This window comes from Bombus fervidus, chromosome 15 (assembly GCF_041682495.2).
Source record: "Bombus fervidus isolate BK054 chromosome 15, iyBomFerv1, whole genome shotgun sequence".
In the NCBI taxonomy this organism is placed as follows: Eukaryota; Metazoa; Arthropoda; class Insecta; order Hymenoptera; family Apidae; genus Bombus; species Bombus fervidus.
The window spans coordinates 8,724,943-8,746,030 of NC_091531.1; the positions used below are offsets into that span (position 1 = coordinate 8,724,943).

General features: G+C 38.0%; 2 protein-coding genes across 3 annotated transcripts in view; one reads left to right on the forward strand and one right to left on the reverse strand.

Moving 5' to 3' along the window:
- The window catches only part of Dnc (phosphodiesterase dunce), a 367,304-nt gene that overhangs the window by 19,954 nt on the left and 326,262 nt on the right, over nucleotides 1-21,088 (forward strand). The gene's annotated exons all lie outside the window — the stretch shown is intronic.
- LOC139994762 (uncharacterized) overlaps nucleotides 1-21,088 on the reverse strand; it is a 76,289-nt gene that overhangs the window by 453 nt on the left and 54,748 nt on the right. The window contains exons 2-6 of the mRNA XM_072017704.1: nucleotides 4,774-5,664; nucleotides 2,798-4,704; nucleotides 2,641-2,712; nucleotides 1,539-2,372; nucleotides 268-1,431 (exon numbers count right to left, since the gene is read on the reverse strand). Coding sequence (XP_071873805.1) covers nucleotides 340-1,431; nucleotides 1,539-2,372; nucleotides 2,641-2,712; nucleotides 2,798-4,704; nucleotides 4,774-5,611 — 4,743 coding nt within the window. The 5' untranslated portion in view covers nucleotides 5,612-5,664 and the 3' untranslated portion in view covers nucleotides 268-339. The remainder of the gene's footprint in view (nucleotides 1-267; nucleotides 1,432-1,538; nucleotides 2,373-2,640; nucleotides 2,713-2,797; nucleotides 4,705-4,773; nucleotides 5,665-21,088) is intronic.

Here is a 21,088-nt window from a genome sequence, read left to right on the forward strand (position 1 = left end):
ATCATAGAAATGGGCCTAAATATTTTAAGTTTAAAATAATATTATGAATTTTTTGAATAAATTTAATTAATTAAATAAACAAATAAACAATAATAGCCTTCTGTTATGTTTTCCATATGACTGGATAGACCCTTAGATTTTATACGAAATTGATAATTTAATGCAATAGTCATGTTTTGTACGAGGCCACTGAGTGTTCTAATATTTAGAGGCAAAAATATACAACTGAGAAGTAATTCTAAATTTCGAGCCAATAATGTGTCTCACCTAAAAAAGTTCTTTAACAAAATATTCTGATCCTTTCCCACTACCACTTTTTCAAAAAATGAGTTACGAAGATCAATCAGGGTCACCACAAGAACAGTGCACCTTCTTCATAACCCCAGGCTTGGTCTCTATCAATCCGCTGCAAGCGCAGCGTACTGAATCTTGCTCGTCATCTTCTATTCTCCTTGATCGATCAGTCTTGGCTTTAGGGATCTTCACCATACAGCTTCGATCTGACTTCTTTTTCGTCTTCTGGTAACAAGGCAAGCCCTTTCTAAGTTGAGTTGCACAGGTACAAACCTCTTGATCCTTTGTGGGCTTCTTGGTAGTTCTTTTCAGAGGATCCTGCGCTCTCAGAGCCTCCTGGAGCTTTCTCAGTTTACATTCTGGACAAAAACTCTGGTGTTGCACTGTCTTATCGGTACTTAGACCGACAGTCTTCTGAGGCGCTGGCACGGATGGTATTATTTTCAATATTGGCAATGTTGGCTGTTGTCTTACTTGAGTTCTAGGACCTTGTAACGGAGTGGACATAGTTTTGCCACATTGACAACAGTTGCATTTGCCTTGATCTTGCTCGCCAGGCATTTTGCCATAATAAACGGACCTTAGTTCCTTTTCTGGACCCGATTTCATTCGGGCTCCTTCAGCTCTGAGAGTTTGGAGGACAGCTGAGAGAGAATGGTGAGGTGGAACTGGACCTTGAGTACCTGGAGGAACGCTACGAATTGGACTATGGGCAGGATGTGGGCCACGAGGACCAGCAGGAGAACCTAGAAAGCCAACAGGTCCAGGAGGAACAAAACGAGGACCACGAGGACCAGGAGAAGCGCTACGAAGAATATCAGGATCCTGAACAAAAGGAGGACGATCACCAATTTCTGTTCCGCTCGCGTGGAAGGATGTGCTTTTGTGTATATGTGAGCTTTCAGTGATTGCTATAGCCGCTAATCGCTCTTTCAAAGGCTGCCTGTAATTCAACAGTTGCTCCATAGTGGCTGAATCAGGATCTATAGCTTTCGTAATAGTCACTAGTTGTGGTTGAGCTTGTCTGGTTATTCTTGGCGTCGTTTGTGTTTCGACGTCTACGACTGTTTGTGTGATCACTTGTACAGTTTCGATTCTTGTAATCTCTGTTTGAGTGATCTCTATTTTCTTGCGGGGCTGCAAAACGACGATCGAGATTAGATTTTGAGGATTATAAATTTTGAGGATCCATGCAAGTAAATTAGGCCCGTTAGAATTGAAAAAATATTTATTTTGATACTAACCGGAGGAGGTATAAGTGGACAGGTACAGATGGGTTCTTCTTCTTCTTCTTCTTCTTCTGTAAGTACCTTTGGCTCCTTCCATACAGGTATTTCTTTTTTTACTGGCTCTTCTTCAACTAACTCTTCGTCTCGCTCCTCTGGTAATATCTCCACATATATTTCTTCTTCCTTAACATCCACTGGAACTTCAATTTCTGCTATCTCTTCCAGTGGCACTTCTTTAATCTCCTCTTCCTCTTCAAGAACCAAATCTTCTTCTTTTTCCTCTGGTTTTTCGTCTTCTATATCAATTTCATCTTTCTCCACCTTGATTTCGACTATCTCTGGAAGCTTCTCTTCTTCCTTCGCTTCGATTTCTTCTTTTGGTAATTCTTCTACCACTATTTCTTCAGTTTCTTCCATTATTTCTTCTTCCTCAATCTTTTCTATCGGATCTTTATCTTCGTCTACTTCAGGAATCACTGGCATTTTCTCAAGTTCTTCTACTATTTCTTTCGGAGTTTCTTCAGGAACAGCCGGAGTACTTTCTTCCAGCTTTTGCACCACTTCTGGCATAGCGACTTTTTCTCCTTGAGGTGTCACACCAGAGATCGATGGCGTTGTTGGTGGCTCGAGAGGATACTCTGCTTCAAGTTCGATCAGCTCTTCAGGTTTTTCTGGAACTTTAACTATAACTTCCTTTTCTTCTACTTCTGCCACAGCAGTCACTTCTACTTCAGCAACTTTTGGTTTCGTTTGTACTTCGATTTCTCTCTCACGAAGTTCCTCTTCGTGTATTTTCACGACTGCTTCTTCGCGAGGTCTCGGCTTTGCGACTATTTCTTTCACGTCGGTCTAGAAAGGATCACAATAATAACTTTTAATGAAGCTGAAGAAGTATTGGACATCGAACTTTTATTGCAGCGAAATTGGATTATGTTTTATCCAATATGAAGTCTATACGATTGTGATCTTTTATAACATAAAATCGAATCTAACCTAAAATACATTACAATTTTATTATTTTTAAATTAAATCATAAATAATTCTAATTTAATTATAAAAAATAAATATTTTAATAAAATTGTATATTAAGTTTAAGTGATAGATCTATAATACTCACTCCAGTGTACGCTGACATCATAGTAGCTAACTGATCAGCTTCCTTCTTTACATTCACACAATCAGGACATTCCTACATTCCAAAACGATCAGAAGAATTATATATATCGAATAACTTCGCTTCTTAAACTTAATAAATATTATACTGTAAGCAGTACCGCGATTGTTGTTCGAATAGTATCCACGTCATCCTGCCATGATAACATTTCTTGTCGTGGGACCAGGACATTATCTTTGTCAATTTTTTCTTCTGGAACATCGCTTGGTGGAACATCGCGTGGTGGAACATCGCGTGGTGGAACATCTGTCCTTTCATCTACAAGTGGTTTTTCCTCTTTAACTATGGTAGGTTCAAGAGGGGTAGCTCTTTCGGAGGGTCTGACGTCTTCGACAGGTCTAATTTCTTCAATAGGTCTCTCAACAGGCATGGGTTTAGTTTCTTCTACAGTTGTAATGTCTTCTATAGGTACAGGCTCAACTTTCTCAGCGGGTGTAATCTCTGCGATAGGTCTAGGTTCAATTTCTTCTGTAGGAATAGGTTTAATTTCCTCAGTAGGTCTAATCTCTTCGACAGGTCTAGGTTCAATTTCTTCTGTAGGAGTAGGTTTAACTTCCTCAACGGGTGCAATTTCTGCGATAGGATTAGGTTCAATTTCTTCTGTAGGAATAGGTTTAATTTCCTCGGTGGGTCTAATGTCCTCGACAAGTTCACTAACGTCTTCTTTAGGTGTAATATCTTCCGCAAGTTCAATTCTCTCCGTATACTCAACGTCTTCATACGTCTCAACAGCTTCTAAGTCTTCTACAGGTGTAGGTTTTTGAATAGCTTCTTCCACATCTGTAATTTCCTCGATAGCATCGGTGTCTTCTAGTGATTCATATTCCTCAGCAGAGTCAATATCTTCTACAAGTTGAGTTTCTTCAATTCTACTTTCCTCAACAACCATAGTTTCCTCGATGGTTACCTCTACTTTTGCTGAAGGGCCTTCTGCTTCTTTAACATCAACATCAATGACCAATTTATCCTGAACCTCAATTTCCTGTTCCTTTTCAACAGGTGGAACAGTCACCGGTGCCCGAATTTCCACATCGTCCACGGTAGCTTGAGCCATCAGTTCTGCCAAATCAAACTTCCAACCATATTTTTCTAGTAACTCCTGTGGTGTAACCCGATTCTCGTTCAAAGCAATCATCTCTTCCTCTGTTAGTCCAGTTTCAGAGAGCACGACGTCGTTGCAAATAAAGTCCGAAGCACAGGTATAGCCGTCTCCGTATTTGTCCAGCTCCGAAAGAGATCCTATTCTTGCCAAATAATCTTCAGCTTGCCTCAGCCTTTCATCCTCATAGGCAAAATCGTCTGGGTGGATCGCCATTTGAGCGTCATCCACACCTATAAGGTCTGTTCGAACGACGCGCATGGTAACGTCCACCATATCAGGTTTTATCTCTAAGTCGACATCAACTATATCTGGTTTGGCCTCTAGATGAACGTCAATTAGCTCTACCACAGCTAGAGTATCTTTGTCGACCACGTCATCCTTAACCAGGATACCCACATCGTCAACGTCTGCTAGGTCTTCAACTCTACCAACCTCTTCGTCTTTTACAGGGACTTCGACCAGTATTCCCTTCTCAAGCACATCGGCAAAGTCATCATCCTTGCCTATCAAAGCCTCTATCTTGCTTATGCTCATGTATTTTTCTAATTCGCCTCTGCATGTTGCTAGCCTTTGCCTCAACTGTTCTATTACGTCTTCTAATTGACAAATTCGATCAGCCATTTGTTGATTCGCCGTTGTCTTCATGTGTAATTGTTCCTGTAAGGCGCTCACGGTACTGGCTGAGTCAGCGTCCACCTTGCACCATAATTCGTCAGCTTGTTGGAGGGTCCTCATGTAAGCTTCCTCACGACTTTCCAGTTCCGCGATCTTTCTTCTCATGTACACTTCGTTCTCTGCTAGCTGTTGTAGCTTTTCTAGACATTCGATGTCGTTTGACTTGATGGACGCGCAGCTGGGCACTTTTTCTAACCATTTTTTCTTGCACTCTATTATTCCACATTCACCTACATGCGATTTTAATTTTAGCTACGTTATGCTACGTTTGAGTTTAATTCTCGACTAACCAGTTTCACATTGCCCATCATCCTCCGCTTTAGCAGCAGTCTCTCTAATCTTTTGAACCTCGGCAGTCAGTTGTTCTATCCTTAACTTAATCTCCTGTTGCAACTGCTTAGCTTCTTCCAGTCTTTTAGTCCTATCTTCTAAAGCAGCTTCCTTCTCGGCACAAAGAGCCTTGGCATCCTGCATTCTTTTTTCAGCCTGTTTCCTCTCAGCCTCAACTTCCCTCACTCTACAGTCAAAGTGTCTACTAGGTGTGCTGGGGCAATACACTTCTCCAGAAGCTGGACCTTCAAACTGTTTCTCCATGATTCGTTGAAGTCCAGGAACACAGGTACCCTGGCTCATTCTCCACATGTTCCAGACCATCACAGCTGGCATGGAACACTCCAGAATATTCAATCTCTTTTTCAGATCACCTTGATGCTTCTCTAGTTCCACGTTCCTCAGCTCGCGTTTGCCGATGATCTCTCTGAATCGACGATGACACTGTCGATACATCTTGGTGGTTTTAGGGACCTTGTCTTTGCTTAATTCGTCCAAAGATGGCTTCTTGTCATTTAGGTCGATCTCTTGAGACTTTCTAAATTCTTCCTGACTCTTCGAAAGCTTCTCCTCTTGAGGCTCTTGGATACTTCTGCTGGATTGGGCATTTGAAGAGCCCCGAGCGTTATTTCGTACTTCGGATACCATTTCTGCAGCTATCGATGACGCAGCTGATGGTGTTTTCAAATATTCTGACGCTGTCATATCCTCAGCAGCTTCGGATGGACTTTTAAGCGTGTGTTCGGAGATCGGTACGCCGGATTTTGTATCATCTTCGTCTTCCATCGCGTCCTCGTTGTCTGCCATAACGGCTACTTTGTGGTTGTTCGATTTTTGGATGAGTCACGTGATGTTGTTACCTGGGTTGGTAGAATATTGGTGTTTAAGGGATGTTGGATTTTAAGATTGCAGATACTGGAATTGAAGTTAAGTCGAATGTTGGGGGAGTGACAAGAGCTTTGTGAAATTGGATTAAATCGGATTGACGAGGAACTTTCTTGTTCTTAAGCGAAATTCTCCTATTTTTCTATTTTCTTATCTCTAGATGTTCCAATTCCTCTACCTTCCTATTTGTTTATCTACTGAGATTTGAAATTCATTTTATCATCCTAGCAATGGATGCACGTGGCTGAGTGTTTTCTAAGAATATTTGCATCGAGTGAAAAGTACATAAAAGCAGACAAAGAGATAACGTACACATATACACGGGTGAGGATAAATGCTTGTGGAAAATGCATACTCAAATAGTTGAGTTGCGAGTTGCGAATTGGAATCGGAGAGAGTTTATCAAAGTAAGAAATTCCGAGTGTGTGTTGAATTCAGAGTTTAGCCAGAAGTTAAATGGAGCGTGAGATAAACTAAATAATCAAATCATTTCTAGTGTATTATACTGGTTAAACATAATTGTTACAACTGAACAATTTTGTTTGCTAATTTGAAATTCAATTCTCTATATTTTCGCGTATCAAAAACATAGCGATGTTCAGACTGCGGATATATTTATACGTTGATGATAATTATAAATATTAGAAAATATATAAAACTGTTTACTTACCTTAGAAGACAAAAATACGTTTCTCATATTTAAAGAAATAGAAATACAATATTTAAGGAACATAAATTCCACGAATAGATTTCTTTAAATTTTGAAAAATAATTCTCTAGCGAGGGAAATGTAAATTTACCTGACAGATGAATCTTTGTGAATTTTCTTAAGAACACGCATTATTTCAGTACGAAAATAGGGCAAGTTTCGAGCTGTCGAGCTTCATTTATGGTTTCGATTGGTTAAAGTAAGTCACATGTTGGCGAAAAACACGGGTTTAATTTTGGAGAAGATCCAAATGCGATTAACGTTTGATATTTCAGATAACCATCGCAGTAGCTTCAACAGATTCAGCGGAAATCACAATTCAATCCCGTCTACTCCATCAATTTTGTAATTTCGTTTGAACGTAGCCACGACGACATCGAGAGTCGAGAAGCTTCGTGTCGATCGATCCTGTCGTTCTTTTTATCGAAGTTCACGTTAAACGCAGTTAAATATATAACAAACGATAAAGTGGAAAGCGCATATCAATTAGGATGCATTTCAAACGAGTAATTGTGCGAACGATGAAATATTTCATCGGCAGTAAATGTAATATGAAACTTCTAAGAATCACTTTTTTAATTATTGAAAATTGTCGGACTAGAATGTAAAAAGCTTTTTTGTCCTGTGATTCCATTTTCCAATTTTCTTATTTTCCAGTATCATTTTCCAATTTTCTTATTTTCCAGCATCATTTCCCAATTTCCTTATTTTCCAGTATCATTTCCCAATTTCCCTCTCACTCAGAATTTTTGTTTCCTTTCCTACTTATTATTATTATTATTATTTATTTCTTCCTTCGCTGATTTTATTCTCCATCCTTAGGAATCTTTCTTCATTCCTCGATGTTCTAAATTTCCCCAAATTTCAGTCACTGTAAATATCAAACTTTTGTCCCTCCAATCAATTAAAAAAAGAAATACTTTTACTTCCAAAGTTCCATAAACCTAAACTAAAAGGCAAGAGCCACTTATTGTTATTTTCTGTACGAAAATCCCTTCGTAAGATCAAGCAAGTCGTAATCGATTTAGGAACGAGCTCGTTCAACTGTCATCCACGTGGCGATGTTCGCGGTCCTCCAGCGGTCAGACTTTTCTCTGTGAATCGTTTCCGTTTAGGGCGTCGTAAAGAAACATCCACGTGGCAAATGGTACGTGAAATCTCGCGGGAATTCCACGCTCTGGATACTTCTCTGTGTTTCGCCTTGTGTTTTATGTTTACTGGATGACGTGTTACGATAATGGACAGTGTGTACAAGACAAAAGAACCTTGCGAGGTAGTAGCAGCAATTGGGTCGAGCGGAGAAATTGTTCAAAGGGCTTTATTGCTGAGATTCTAGGATTTTCGGACGAGAAGGTCGGAATAAAATGAATATTTGTTTGCAAAATGGTTTCCGATTTTTCAAAGTGCTTATCCAAATGACCGTTTAAAGAATAAGTTGGAGAATAATTTGTCACCTGGAAATGCGATGAAGTTAAATTGTGCGACAGCTCAGTTCTGGTTGCTTCTCAGCAATGTGAGGTTTTGGCTTGCAATTTCTATCTTCTTAGCCTCTACCTTCATATTTTCATATTTTACTATTTTACCACTAACTATTTTCTTATTTTCTTGCCCCTATTTTCCCAGCATCCGTTTTCCAGTTTCCATGTTTTCCTATTTTCTTATTTATATTTACTTATTATTTTCCCATTTTCTAAATTTTCCGCTTTTCTACGTTGCTATATCATTTCCAAAATTACCACGACGTTATAATTATAGACATGGAAAATATTTAAGAAATAAGAAACCTTACGTTCCACGTTCAGATAAAACATTCCACGAGGATGGAAGGAGTTGAAATAAGAACATGGGCGGATGGGTGCAGGGTTAAACATCAATTTTTTCCGACTCGGTTTACCGCAAAGGAACAACGTTAAAGGATAAATCGGCCTAAGCCCGGAAAAGCCCTGTTTTATGTCGAACCAGCCTGAAAAGGGGGTTGACCTCGCTCACCCTCTACTTTCTCCGCCGCCCTTCTTTCTGCACCTCTCGCAAAATCAATAGTATCGGTGTACCGAGTTTATCCCGCGCTACAGACGAGCCTACAACCGGCAAGTTCCGGGGAATTTTGCCAACGGGGATGATTTTAGATCAGTTATGAACGAGAGCATGGGGAATCGTACCGTCAGGCATTGGTTTGTGGAAATTTCCATATCTCTGGCAAGAATTCTTCAAGTTTGGATGAAACAAGGGCTTACTTGAAGTAATCTTGGTTTGCTGTATTTAGCAACGTGTAATATGCATATAATATATATTTTTTTAATGTAAAAAAATTGTTAGTTCTTATTGGAGGTAATTTTGTTAGCAAAAAATATTAATTGGAACGCTTCCTGTACCTCTATAAAGTACATTGTTATAATAAGCATCAGATGTTCTATATTTAGTACATTAATTTTTGTAGGGTAAAGATACACAGAATGAATTTCCTTAACTTCCTATAGAAATAGTTTCTAATAATATGTGGCGAATTTAATCTTCTAAATACAAAATTATGGTGGTATTTTGAAGAAATATTTTAAACTCCGTTGAATATAATTTTTCTATCGGAAATATGAGAAATACTCCGCTGAAATCGAGAACAATGAATAAGATCGTTTCCTATAAATTAGAAACGGAGGACTTTTAATTGAGATCAGCCTTAATTGCAGAGGAAGTTTGATGCCCCGTTAATTGGCCCTATTCATCGCCAAAAGGGGAGCCAAGTTTCAAATTCGTGATTAAATAAGTTGACTTGACGACGAGACTGGACTTCCACGATGCAAACTCCACGGATAATTATGTTCTCTTCAACATTCGTTTTGACACGTGGCTCAAACAAGATATTCAGCAGCAATTAATTAAAAGGCAGATGCTCGAAATAATTCGTTTCCTTTACGACCACGTTTTACTCCGCGAAACTTCGTAATTCTCCGTACAATAGCCGGCAACTCCCTAATAACTTTCAGAATAATTTAGACTGCAATTTATACGATTCTGAACTTACGAAAGTTTCCCTATAAATAAAAGTAGAGCTGTAAAATATTCAACCGGAGCTTGAGAAATTGATCGCGATCCGTAATTTCAATCCGAGCTTTAGTCGTTCGAAGCTGAACATTTAAGCGGAGTTTTCAATGTAATAAGATCAGCTAGATGGTTTAGGGATTGACATTGAAACACCGGAGTACAAGGGATTAATTGCAATTGGAAATTGATCCGACGAGTTTGTCATATATTTTGCGTTTTTTAAATTAACGTATTAAATATAGAGAAATGATATTCGCTGCAGAAGGTACAGGGAATTTTTCAAATAAATTTCCATAATTTTCTGAGAACGCCTTAAAATTTCTTCAATACAAAATATTATAATATTTTTCAATAATCTTTGTAATCTATTGATCAAGAATATTTTAATGAAAAATATTCTTAGAATTTTATAAATGACGATTATACTGTAGGTAATTATGCAAATTTATATTTTTACAAACACCAAGAAAGAAGTAAAGCTCGAGCAAAGATATGTCCTATCACACAATCGTTATAAAATGTATTTTATTTTCGTATTTTATATATTTTTCTACTAAATGTATATTTATTAATATCCATATCTGTCATACCGTATGCCACACACTCTCGACATTTTACATTTTCCTTCGCGTAATATAAATTCTCTGCGCATTTGCTGGTCGAAATTCTCCATAAATACATAAACAGCCGCAGTCGACTAATAATCGTCGCATTTAGCATTTTATTACTCGCGCAGGAATTGATAACGTCCCTCAACGAATTCTACCCCTGTTCCGCCCCTTTTTCTCCAATCTCTTTTCCCGCGCCGTTTTTCCAACGATGCAGCACTCTCTAATGGAATGTCCATATAATTTTTAATACCTCCTCTTCTACTCTTTGACCTCTCATTAAATTTCGAACGACCGCGGAATCCTTCTATTTATCATTATTTCATCCCTATTAGGCGGCGTGCTTTCTGTCGAATCAACCCTCGTCAAGGACGTTATCATTTACGTCATAATTGAATGGGATAACCATGGAAATCAGTTTGAAGTAATTATTTGTTGAAATTATGATAGGGATTTACAATAGGGGTGGGGAGGGGGGGGGGAATCGCGAATATTCGTCGAATACGCGTTTTGGCTTTGTAATGCGTAGGCGATGAATTTGCATGTATCTGCGGCAAGTTCGGAGATGGAAATGTGCACCGAATGTATGCAATATGCAAAAGTGCTTAAAATATTCAAAGTATATATAATACACTTTGCGATGTTTAATAAACAATTTTTTTTACCAAAGTTTTATTTTTTTTTTTTTTATTATAATAAAGAAATATGAATTCGCGTAACTAACCGCAGTTCGGTAATGTGATAATCGCTAGTTTGGATTCTATTTCAGACACTGCGTGCTTCTTAACACTAGAACTATCATACCAGTGAAATTGACTCGTTTTACAATTTTATTTTAAAATTCTACTTGCTATATCTTCTTTCTACAATGATGTAATGACTTTCGCAAGGATAACTAAAAAAATAATATAATTTTGTATCAAGGCTACTTCTACCAATAGCAGTCAAATTGCTGATACTCGTCAAAGTGTAAAAGGATGCTGCAATCTGTTCATCGAACCCCGATTAACCTGTTTCCTCGTTTTCTACAACTTGCCATACGTTTTTCAAATTTTTACCGCGTATCATTCGATATGACGATATCAGTTATCAGGAAAATTCCGGATCGATCGCTGGATCGCTAGATGCTAACGCTAGAAATGCCACACCAATCAAAATGACCAATACTACAATTTCATAAATGTGTAGCGACATACGAGTCATAGTACGAGGCGAAGCGAGAGCGTCTCATGTTGTTGTTGTGCCTCGGAACACGGACACCGCCTCGCACACGAAAATAGCGTTGGACTATCTCTAGGCAAAAACAACGTCGTCGTGGAGGGCAACCGTCGTTCTAAGACCAATTTGAATCTTCCGACTCCCCCCCGACCGGTATAAATAAACGGACACGATCGCGAGCGGGCAGTTATTGTCATCGAATTATCACCGAGATATTGCCGAGTCATTATTTGCGAATTAACGGAGTGTACGAGTCTTTGAGTTATCCGCGAGCATTTTATTATCTATCTTCGCGACTACGATTGTACGAACGTCTATCGACAGTACTTATAAACCTTTATATTAATATCTATTCTAAATACACTTGACGGTTGCAACAGCAATCTTATTCGTCGTTATAATTTAAATCCAATCTCCTCGCATCATCCGCCGCAAATGTGTCAGCCCTCGTTTAGGGAACATGATACCACATGAATTAATAATACCAAAAACGTACCGCATAACATGGAATTGCTTCTGTACGAAAGTAATAAATCAATAAATATAAAATATTCTATTATCGTGTATTTTTTAAAGACCAGTCATTTGCACTGGTCTTGGTAGAAATAGCTTCGTGTTAACTATCGGTAGTTCTAGCGTTAATGTGCAAAAAAGTCATTATTCTGATTACATAATTTCTCATCGGAGGGTGGAATCGAGAATTTTTATTTAATACGTCAGTTTTGCCTCTTAATGTATGACGATAATCTTGTCTCCTTCAATTTGAAAGTTTCAAGAACTGTTTGCTTCTTAAGAAGAACGTAGGAAAGTATCATTCCGATTAGGCAAATTTTTTAATTAGGGGGTGGAATTGATTTTCCGTTTGGAAAACGAGATTGACAGTCCTATCAGTGTAATGTATGATAATCGGCGATGCTTTTCTTCGATTAATAAGTTGTTTGGTGAACATGTTCGTATAATACGACTGATAATATTATTCAAATTAGATGAATCTGTATAGCGTGGAAATAATTGTTTCATTTATTTTGACTTATTGATCTTATCGATGGTCACAATCGCGATGGTTTAATGATGTAACTGGAATTAATTAACAGAGGATAATTCATCCCTGACGTGATGTTTCATATTGGAAGATTATATTATTAAAATCGACTAGTTAATTAGCTAATTATTTAAACCTAGATTTCAATGGAAGGAATCGTGACAAAAATAATCGCCCCTATGATAATCATGAAATAATAATAAAAGACAATCCACCCTGCACGTATTTCTCTTTCTTTGTGCGAGCCAAAGAATACTTTGGCTTTTTTATTTCTGTTTCGTACGTTGCAATATCGATTCCGGCACTTTGCGATGACCGATGATTGCTTTTCGCTACTAGAATATCATCTTTCGTCATGTTTGATCGACCATTCGCGAAGAGACGCGATCGCGAGAAAGCACGTCAACGGGAGTCGTAAATTCCCGTTACGATTAGATAATCGACGCCACGAGCTGATCGATCCCCCTATTTCTGTTAAGATAATAGGGGCGGTTCAATTGAGTTTACACCGAATTAACAAGCATAAATTAATGTTTATTTCAACAACTTTGTAAAGAAGATAGTTACACTGGTGCGTATGTACAAGTCAAGCAAGTGATTGATTTAAGGGTAGAGACCCGTTAAAGATACGTGTTGACTGTTCTAACGACGAAGAATAAGTGAAGTTCAATGACGATGCTGTGTCGCAGAAAAGCTAGCGATGGGTGTGTCTAGCGCACGGGACCATCGGATTTGTTGATGACAATTTTGGTTAAGAAAGCGAGGGCAGTAGACGTTGCTTCCGATTGGATAATTAGAAGGTTGGTGGACTAGGAAGGGTCTTAAGCTGCCCTCGATAGAAAATTGCTAGTGGGAAGCATCGTACGTGAGAAAAACTTTCCCGTGTTTTCTCGTAGTAAACAATAAACTTTAGAAAACGATTATTAAAAGTTGAGGCGAATAGGCCGTGATAGTTGTAGTCGCTGACTGTAGATGTCGCTGCTGTGGTACTGCTGTATTTTCTTCTAATTTAGATACGCGGAAGAAAAATCGAACTCCGTCGCTGGGATTTGAACCCGGGTTCCGAACGTTCGTAACCTAAGGCGCTAACCACTGCGCTGCTGTCGTCCGATACTAGTTAGTGTCGAGTGGTGGTATTTTACTGTCGAGTGTCGCCACAAAGTAAAAAGATCTTTGTTCGGTCTGAAGGACCTTAGCCAGAAAATTGCTGAGATTTATGATAGGTCCTTAAGGATATCGAGGGTACGCAGTAAGGATGTGTAGACATCTGGTTGCCATCTTGTCCGCGGTGTGTGGCCTGGTCTTGGTAGAGTGTCGCCAGACGTAACACGTCAAAACCATAAAACCAGAGATAAGGATTTTTCAATTTGGTTGATTTTCCGTGAAATATTATCTCGACGAAGCATCGATTAGTCCCGATAAAACGTAGTCGTTGTATATCGGCAGATTTTAACGCACGCATAAAACGTTTGCCGTTAACTAATTGGAATTATATGTCCAGTTAACGATTCCCAGTGGTACGAATCAATAATTTAGTCGTCATCGGTGAAACTGAAGCTGATATCGATAGCTGAAGCACGTGTGTCATTCGAGTCTCACTGGATATCAGTCTATACCGCGCAAGAGACGATTAAATATCAATTTACCTAAAATACAGAAGTTCCAGTAGTATAAGTCAACCATTGAGGTTGAATCAAACGAATAAATCAGGTTCTCGATTCTTTCGATAAATGTGCAATAAAAATCGCATAAACCCTTGTATGTACAATCCAATTAACCAGCCAGAAAGCAGCTTGCAGAAAAGATTTAATTTCAAATTGCCCGGAGCTTTCAGTAGTATAGATCGATAATTCGCGCTAGGAGCGCTCAAAATCGATTTCTATGCTTTCCTACCTCTCGATACTCGCGAGTTCTTCGCTTAATAGGCTCTCTTCGGTACTTCGAACATAGTTCCATCGAAATATTCGAGTTGACTTGCCTGCAGAGAAACGAATCGAATCAGAATGTCAGCGTATGCGATTTCGGAGTAAAATCTTTTTCCCACCTAAGAGAAAATCATTCGTTTCCTATTATTCGACGTATGAGAAGATTTAAATTAATCGATTTAAAACGATTGAGACACGCGTTCATATTTTTACAGATGCTTAGGTCAGTTTTCTCCGACCGTAATTAAATCATCGTCACGCATTACTTTCCTATATATTAATAGTCACAATAGCAACGTTTTTATCCTTAACAATTTAAATACTTTTAAATTTTATCCTTAACTATCGTATCTAGTTCCCAACATATTTTTAACGATCTATACTGCTTAGAAAATAAATTCCACCTCAATCGCAATGACTTTATTCCGTTTGAATGGTGTAGTCGCTCCCAGTCAATGAAGTTTTCCAAAGCGACCAATTGTAGAAAATTCCACGATAACAAAATCATGCCGATAGTCGAGAACTTCCCATTACAGTCTCGTACGTTGGTATTCATCGGGCGTTACAAGTTGGAAAACGATTCCCGTGAATTTTCGCATGCACCAGAAGCAAACGAAGTTGCCCTGCATGATTGGTCGCTTAATCCTGTTTCGAAGTTCATTTCGATGGCGCGTCGCAACCGTTCCGTGAAAACCGAAGTTCAACAAGTGACTAGGACCTTAGTTTTTCATTAAAACAGCAACGTAAATTTATAACATTTTAAATTGCTGGCAAAATTTTGTTTCTACGTCGAGTTGCTAAAACGATTTTAACGAAAACCCGGAAAAATTAGAATTTTCTATCAAAGCGTTTAAACAAAAGCTTAAATTTCCCAAAAATATTGGAAAATCAATGTCGACGCGGGCGGACAGTTTCGAAACAACGCGAAACAATTTACATACGTTTCCGAGGAAAAAAGTTTATCCGGGGGATGGGAAACAAATTTGTCGCGACTTAGTGCGGTTCGTCGATCAGTCAGAACACGGCGACAGAAATATTCTCTTCTTCAACTATTTCTCTTCGCATCGCATTAGAAAACGCGCATCGCGTCATAAATCGCGGAGCAACGATGCCTCGAGGGACGAAACGAAAGAAAAAAGAAAAAGAGAGAATACAGGGAGATCGTATTCTCGGGCCGGCAATTAGAGACAACGAGCCGCGGTGCGACAAATTAGCGGCTGAAAGCTCGAACTTTTACACATGTAGGTCGAGTATTAAATAAATGGCGCGAATGCAATTAACCTCGCAGTTCCTTCGACTTACTGTGCACCGTTTCGACTATCTGGAAAGTATTTAATTAAGTGAAGAAACCAGAGAAGTTTCTGAAGAAAAAAACTTCGAACCAATTATCGAGTAGATGGCTTGATACTGACTTTCTTTCTTTACGCGTCTTCCGTTTGAACTTAGATGTGAAATATACTCTATATGAACTGATTTATTGTACTTTCGTGCTTGTTGAGGTTGACTGACGGAGGAACGAGTGGATGAATTTGTAATGGAAAAATATATTGAAATAAATAAAGGCATAAGTATAGTGTATGATGATCCAGATCCTCACTCTTACAGTGTTACGATACAATAGAAGAAGCTATGATAGGAAGCACGTTGCTATATATTTCTAGCAAAAGACATTACCAAAAAGTTAACCTCGTAGCTGTAGCTGAAGACTACAAGAAACAGCAATAGAAATGTACTTGTAGCTCTTTTGTTTCTAGACTTTATAATCCAAAAGAAAATTTATATTCAACGGCACAATGATACGCACCTCTTCTTATTTAGAATATTTTTTGTTGTTTCACTAAATTCTATTCTCTTCGTAACAGCGGTCTCCAGGTGACGGATACACAAAAATAAAGATGTAGAGTTTTTCTTGAAGTAATTACCTCAACATTGTTTATCCTAATGCTTGAGTTTATACAGTTAAATGATAATGTTCATATATGTCCATACAATCATTAATTTATTGTGTATGTAATTCAATTGAAATTATTCCAGTTGAACCAGAAATATCCATCGAACTATAAAACTTTACGAAATTATCAGTAAACGTTAATACTAAATATTTCACCATATAGTCATCCGTCTTTCAAAATCTATAATCAATTGTAATAATTATAACACGGCAACAATTATAATAATTATAACACAAACGTGAGGTGTTCGTCTATTCCAAAATAACCAAAATCGTACGCTACACCAAAAGATCTCGCTAAAATTACCAGCGATATGAGCAGCGAATAGCACGTCCAACTATCTCGCTTTATAGTCACGATAATTTGCTTTATAGTCACGACAATATGCTTTATAGTCACGATAATTTGCTTTATAGTCGCGATAATTTGCTTTATAGTCACGCCTATTTTAACGATTCCGCGTTCTAAAGACCACAAACTGTCTCGTGTCACTTGGACGACCTAATCTTCATCTCCTTTCAGCCGCAACAACGTCGTTACATCGGAATTAAAACAATGAAACAGTCGTTCCCTTGCAAGTAGGTCCCCTAATGGCACGCGACGCGTTGTTTCTTGCAGCAGTCGATCCATTAGCATAAACGATTATATGAATGCGCATGAATGTGCTCCCCGTGCGGCTTCCTCCTCTTTAAAGTTGCATTGCAAATGGGATCGAACCCAGACACGCGGCGGGAATTCTGATGCTCCGTTCTGGGGTTAATACCCATAACTTTTCCAGAAAGCTCTACACACGCGATTCCCACTGTGCACACTCTCGTCTCTAATATTTGATACCGGCAGACATGCTAATAGCGTCCCGACTGCTGCGTCGCGACGTCGAGCGTTCCGAGATTATGTACGAACCATCGATTTCATTTCACTCCAACTTTCCATGAACTAGTACCTTTTGTTCGATGGCGTCCAATGGGAACGATGATGACTTTTTAAAGGACGCGTGAAATTTCAGATCGTAGAATTTTTAGGAAATGGTAGAAATTATTAATACGACGCAATTACTGTATTTATGCGAAGTTCGGAACAAAGGTGGCTTGTCTTGAATTTTAAATTTTAGAACGTTTAGGATAAGACAGCAATTATTATTGCCACCCAATTATTATATTATTGTTACTTATTTAATTATGGATTTTTACCAATTTACGTAAAATTCGGCAAATTCAATAGAACGGAGGCGATTTGATTTTTTGAAAGATGTACGAAATTTTAGATTTGAAAATCTTTATAAAAGAGAAATTGTTATTATTATTTGTTCTTGGTTATTAGTGGTATATTGTATTTCTATTTACTGTTAAAGTACCAGTCGATAATAGCTCACGAGGTATAAGTGATAAATACGAGGACAAGTAGAAGTGGGACCTACATGGTCGGACACGATTCCCGCCTACATAGTGACACGACTCTTTTCGCTTAGATTACTTGAAACGCGTCGAAAGTAAAAGTTGCTCAATCGTAGGCAAACTATTATTCGACTGCTAATTAAATTTCTACTCGGAATACTCCAACTAAGATCGTTGGTTGAGTTAAATTTCTATTTCCAGCCTAGTAATTCAGGACACGAGATAAATTTTCTAATTAAAACATAACAATTACCATTTCCAGGTAAATCTAGATTCTCCGTGAAAAATAGATCAACTTCTACTCATTAAAAAAAAAAAAAAAAACATAAATTTTTAGACCAATCTGTCTGAATCTACCCAAAAATTGATGGAAGCTTAATAAAAAGAAAAAAGCCCTTAACCAGCAACGCAATATATAATTTGTATACTAACAATTTCCAACAATGTTTTATACGTATTTCTATTTTTTCAACAATAGAAAAGCAATTTTCAATTATTTTACCAATTTCCCAATCTTTCATGGCTAACTATTCGAAAATTGGGCTCTAACTTCCTAGAAATTTATTTCCTCACAAAAGGTACACGGCCGTCAATGACCTGCATCGCTGCAGCGATGCATATTTCACGATGCATACGTCACTGGGCGGCCGATGACGTCACTTGTAACCTACATACTTTAAGAGAAGAAACGATTCCGATGCAGGCCTGGCCTTTATAGACAGTGGAATCTCCTCCCTGAGCAGCACGAGTCGAGACAAGTTCTCGCTTAACTACACGCGCATTTAATGCTACCTGACACGTACTAACTCATCTCTAGTCACGGCATCGTGCGTGGATGTTCTAGTCACGGAACCGCGCGTGAAACTTCTAGTCGTTAGATTTCAAACGGCCTATTAAATATTCCAGTTGTTCCAGGAATAATGTAAAATTAATAGGAAAAGGAGAAACGTGAGTCGAGTTTTAGTTTATGGTTGATCTACTTTAAGTTTGTTCCACTTGTAGCAGAAGAAATATTTCGAACATGGTTGATCGTAATTTTCATTTTATGAATATATTTATGTTCGATACGAAATTAGGGATTTTGTAATTTTATCAATTTTGGAAGTAGGTTATTTAGTTTTCGGTTGACTGGTTTAATTTAAGTTTGTTCTACTTAAAACGTGAAAAAGTATTTCGAACGCGGTTGACTCTAAATTTAGCTTCGTGAATTTTTTGCGAATATACTTTTATTTAGTTTGAAGTCGCCAGAGGAAATATATATACTTCGCTGCAATTTCAAATAAATCGTATTAAAATGTTCGTCATTTTCTTTTTTTTTTTTTTTCAGCTTAAATTTAATTTCGTTCAACTTTCAGTAAGAAAATAAAACGAATTCCGTTACGTAAAGGATGTTAATTTTAATCCTCGTCGTTTTGCAATTTATTTCACCTTCGATTTGTAATTTTAATCTCGGGAAATAATCCTATCCTTCGATTAATGGCAATATTTTACATTTAATTCGTATTTCACTATCAAGAAACTTGCATCTTACATTGCCATATCTTAAATTGAGTTCATAGTTTACAAGCGGTTTATATATTATATATTACCATATTTTGTATATTTAAATTCTTGGGAAATAAAATCGTATAATGAACCATTTACTGGAAGCGCGATTTATCCGCATCAGGAGAATACGATAGAAGGGGAACATAGGTACGTTTAATCAGCCTGAATAGCATGGCCACGGTCTCTGCGTTTTACATTTTCAAACACGCACACGTGCATCAGCCTTTCAACTGGCCTGCCATGCTTTCCACATTTACAGATATACCCGTGCACTAACACCGTGCCAACTAGTCAACTTGCATATAAATTTCTGAAACAAAATTTCATTGAAACATCCATAATTCATTTTCAAAGTCTGCCAGTTTAAAAACATACGTAAGATATTTTTTATCTTAGAAAAGTATCTAATCAAAATATAAATTTATGCGTATGCGTATGTGTGTGTGTGTATGTATGATCCGTTATTTGTATGCCATTCGTATGAACATTTTTAAAGAAGAAAATTTTGCAATAAGAACAAAACCGATATTTGTATAAAACACGTAAGTAGTACAAGTCAGTGAGAAGCGAGACACGCTTGCAAGATAGCCAATAGTGCAATTTACCGGTAAATTAGACAAGAATGACATGGTTTCAATTACGGGAAAACCCCGCAAGCACAATAGTATAGAGTCAATCGATGATCCACCTTCATCGCGACTATCCAAGTCCCAATCCAATTTTCTGGCGAAATGGAAGGAAAACAAGGACGGATTAGTCGACAAACCTCGACAGAACATTCTCCGCTAGGTTTTGGTTACTTAATAAAAATCAATCCAACGTTCGTGACTATGGAAAATCGAGGTACAAAAAATCGTGTAATATTTCCCATACGGAGCAAGCAAGAGAGCTTTATAGAATTGTTTTCCGAGCAAACGATAGATGAGAAATAAAGCGACCGTGTAATTTTCGTAGCAATATAAAACAAATGGGAAAATCGACATTTCTTCGACTAAGAATTTCGGAATTTTTCTTCCTATTTCTTCGGCATTTGAAGAGATATTAGAAATCAAAGAATCAGGATTACGATTACGATTAAAATTTTCTATAGCGGAAAGAAAAGTGAAAAGTCAATAAATTATGCAATATTTCTTGGTTAACGTATTATCCATGAGCTTTGCGCGTCACAAAGGGATCTCCCGATAGACCAGGCTTTTATCCCTTTCGACCCTTACCGGTTCTTCACCACCCTATTTCTCTCGTGCCTCTTAAAAATACACGAGAAAATAACGAACACGTCCTTTACACGACAGCAGAGTGGTAAAAAGAAAAACAGAAAAATGTATTCAACTCTGCCACCTTCTCTCGATAGCGATCTACTTTCTACTCCATCGTGTTTTCCTGCTTTTCGTCTTACGACAAAATCTCGCAAATTTGCTGGAAATGCGAAAGACGCTGACCAAGTCGAAATTTCACTACGACAGTTTACAAACTATAGCGAGATTGCTTCGTTTATTCAAGAAGTCCATTCTATTAACCGAGACAACTTCGTGTAACGACGAAATTACTCGAAGCGTAATGTCGGTAAGGCGATCCAAGAATGAAAGAGATAACTCTTAATCTTTGTGATAGAAAAGACGGATGCATCTGCAACCGAAGATGCTTGTTTCCTGCAACGACGATCTTACAAGGCAGATTCTTCTCTTTCTCTTCCCTTTCTACTCTGCTTATTGTTTGAAGTAAATGAAGATGACGCGGTTTTATCTCTACCCAGCATCCAATTACATCTGCGATTACAGACTCGTCTTACAGAAGCTCGCAAGTTAAACGTCTCCCGTTTCCTCCCCATGGACGAATTAAGCGCGAGTAACAGACTGAACGTAAACGTTCTTCGTAAATGAAGTAATTGTGAGTGAAAATAATAAATTTAATTTTTAATAATAAAATTAACTTTCGTGTAATTGGCAATTTCCACGAGCTCTGCT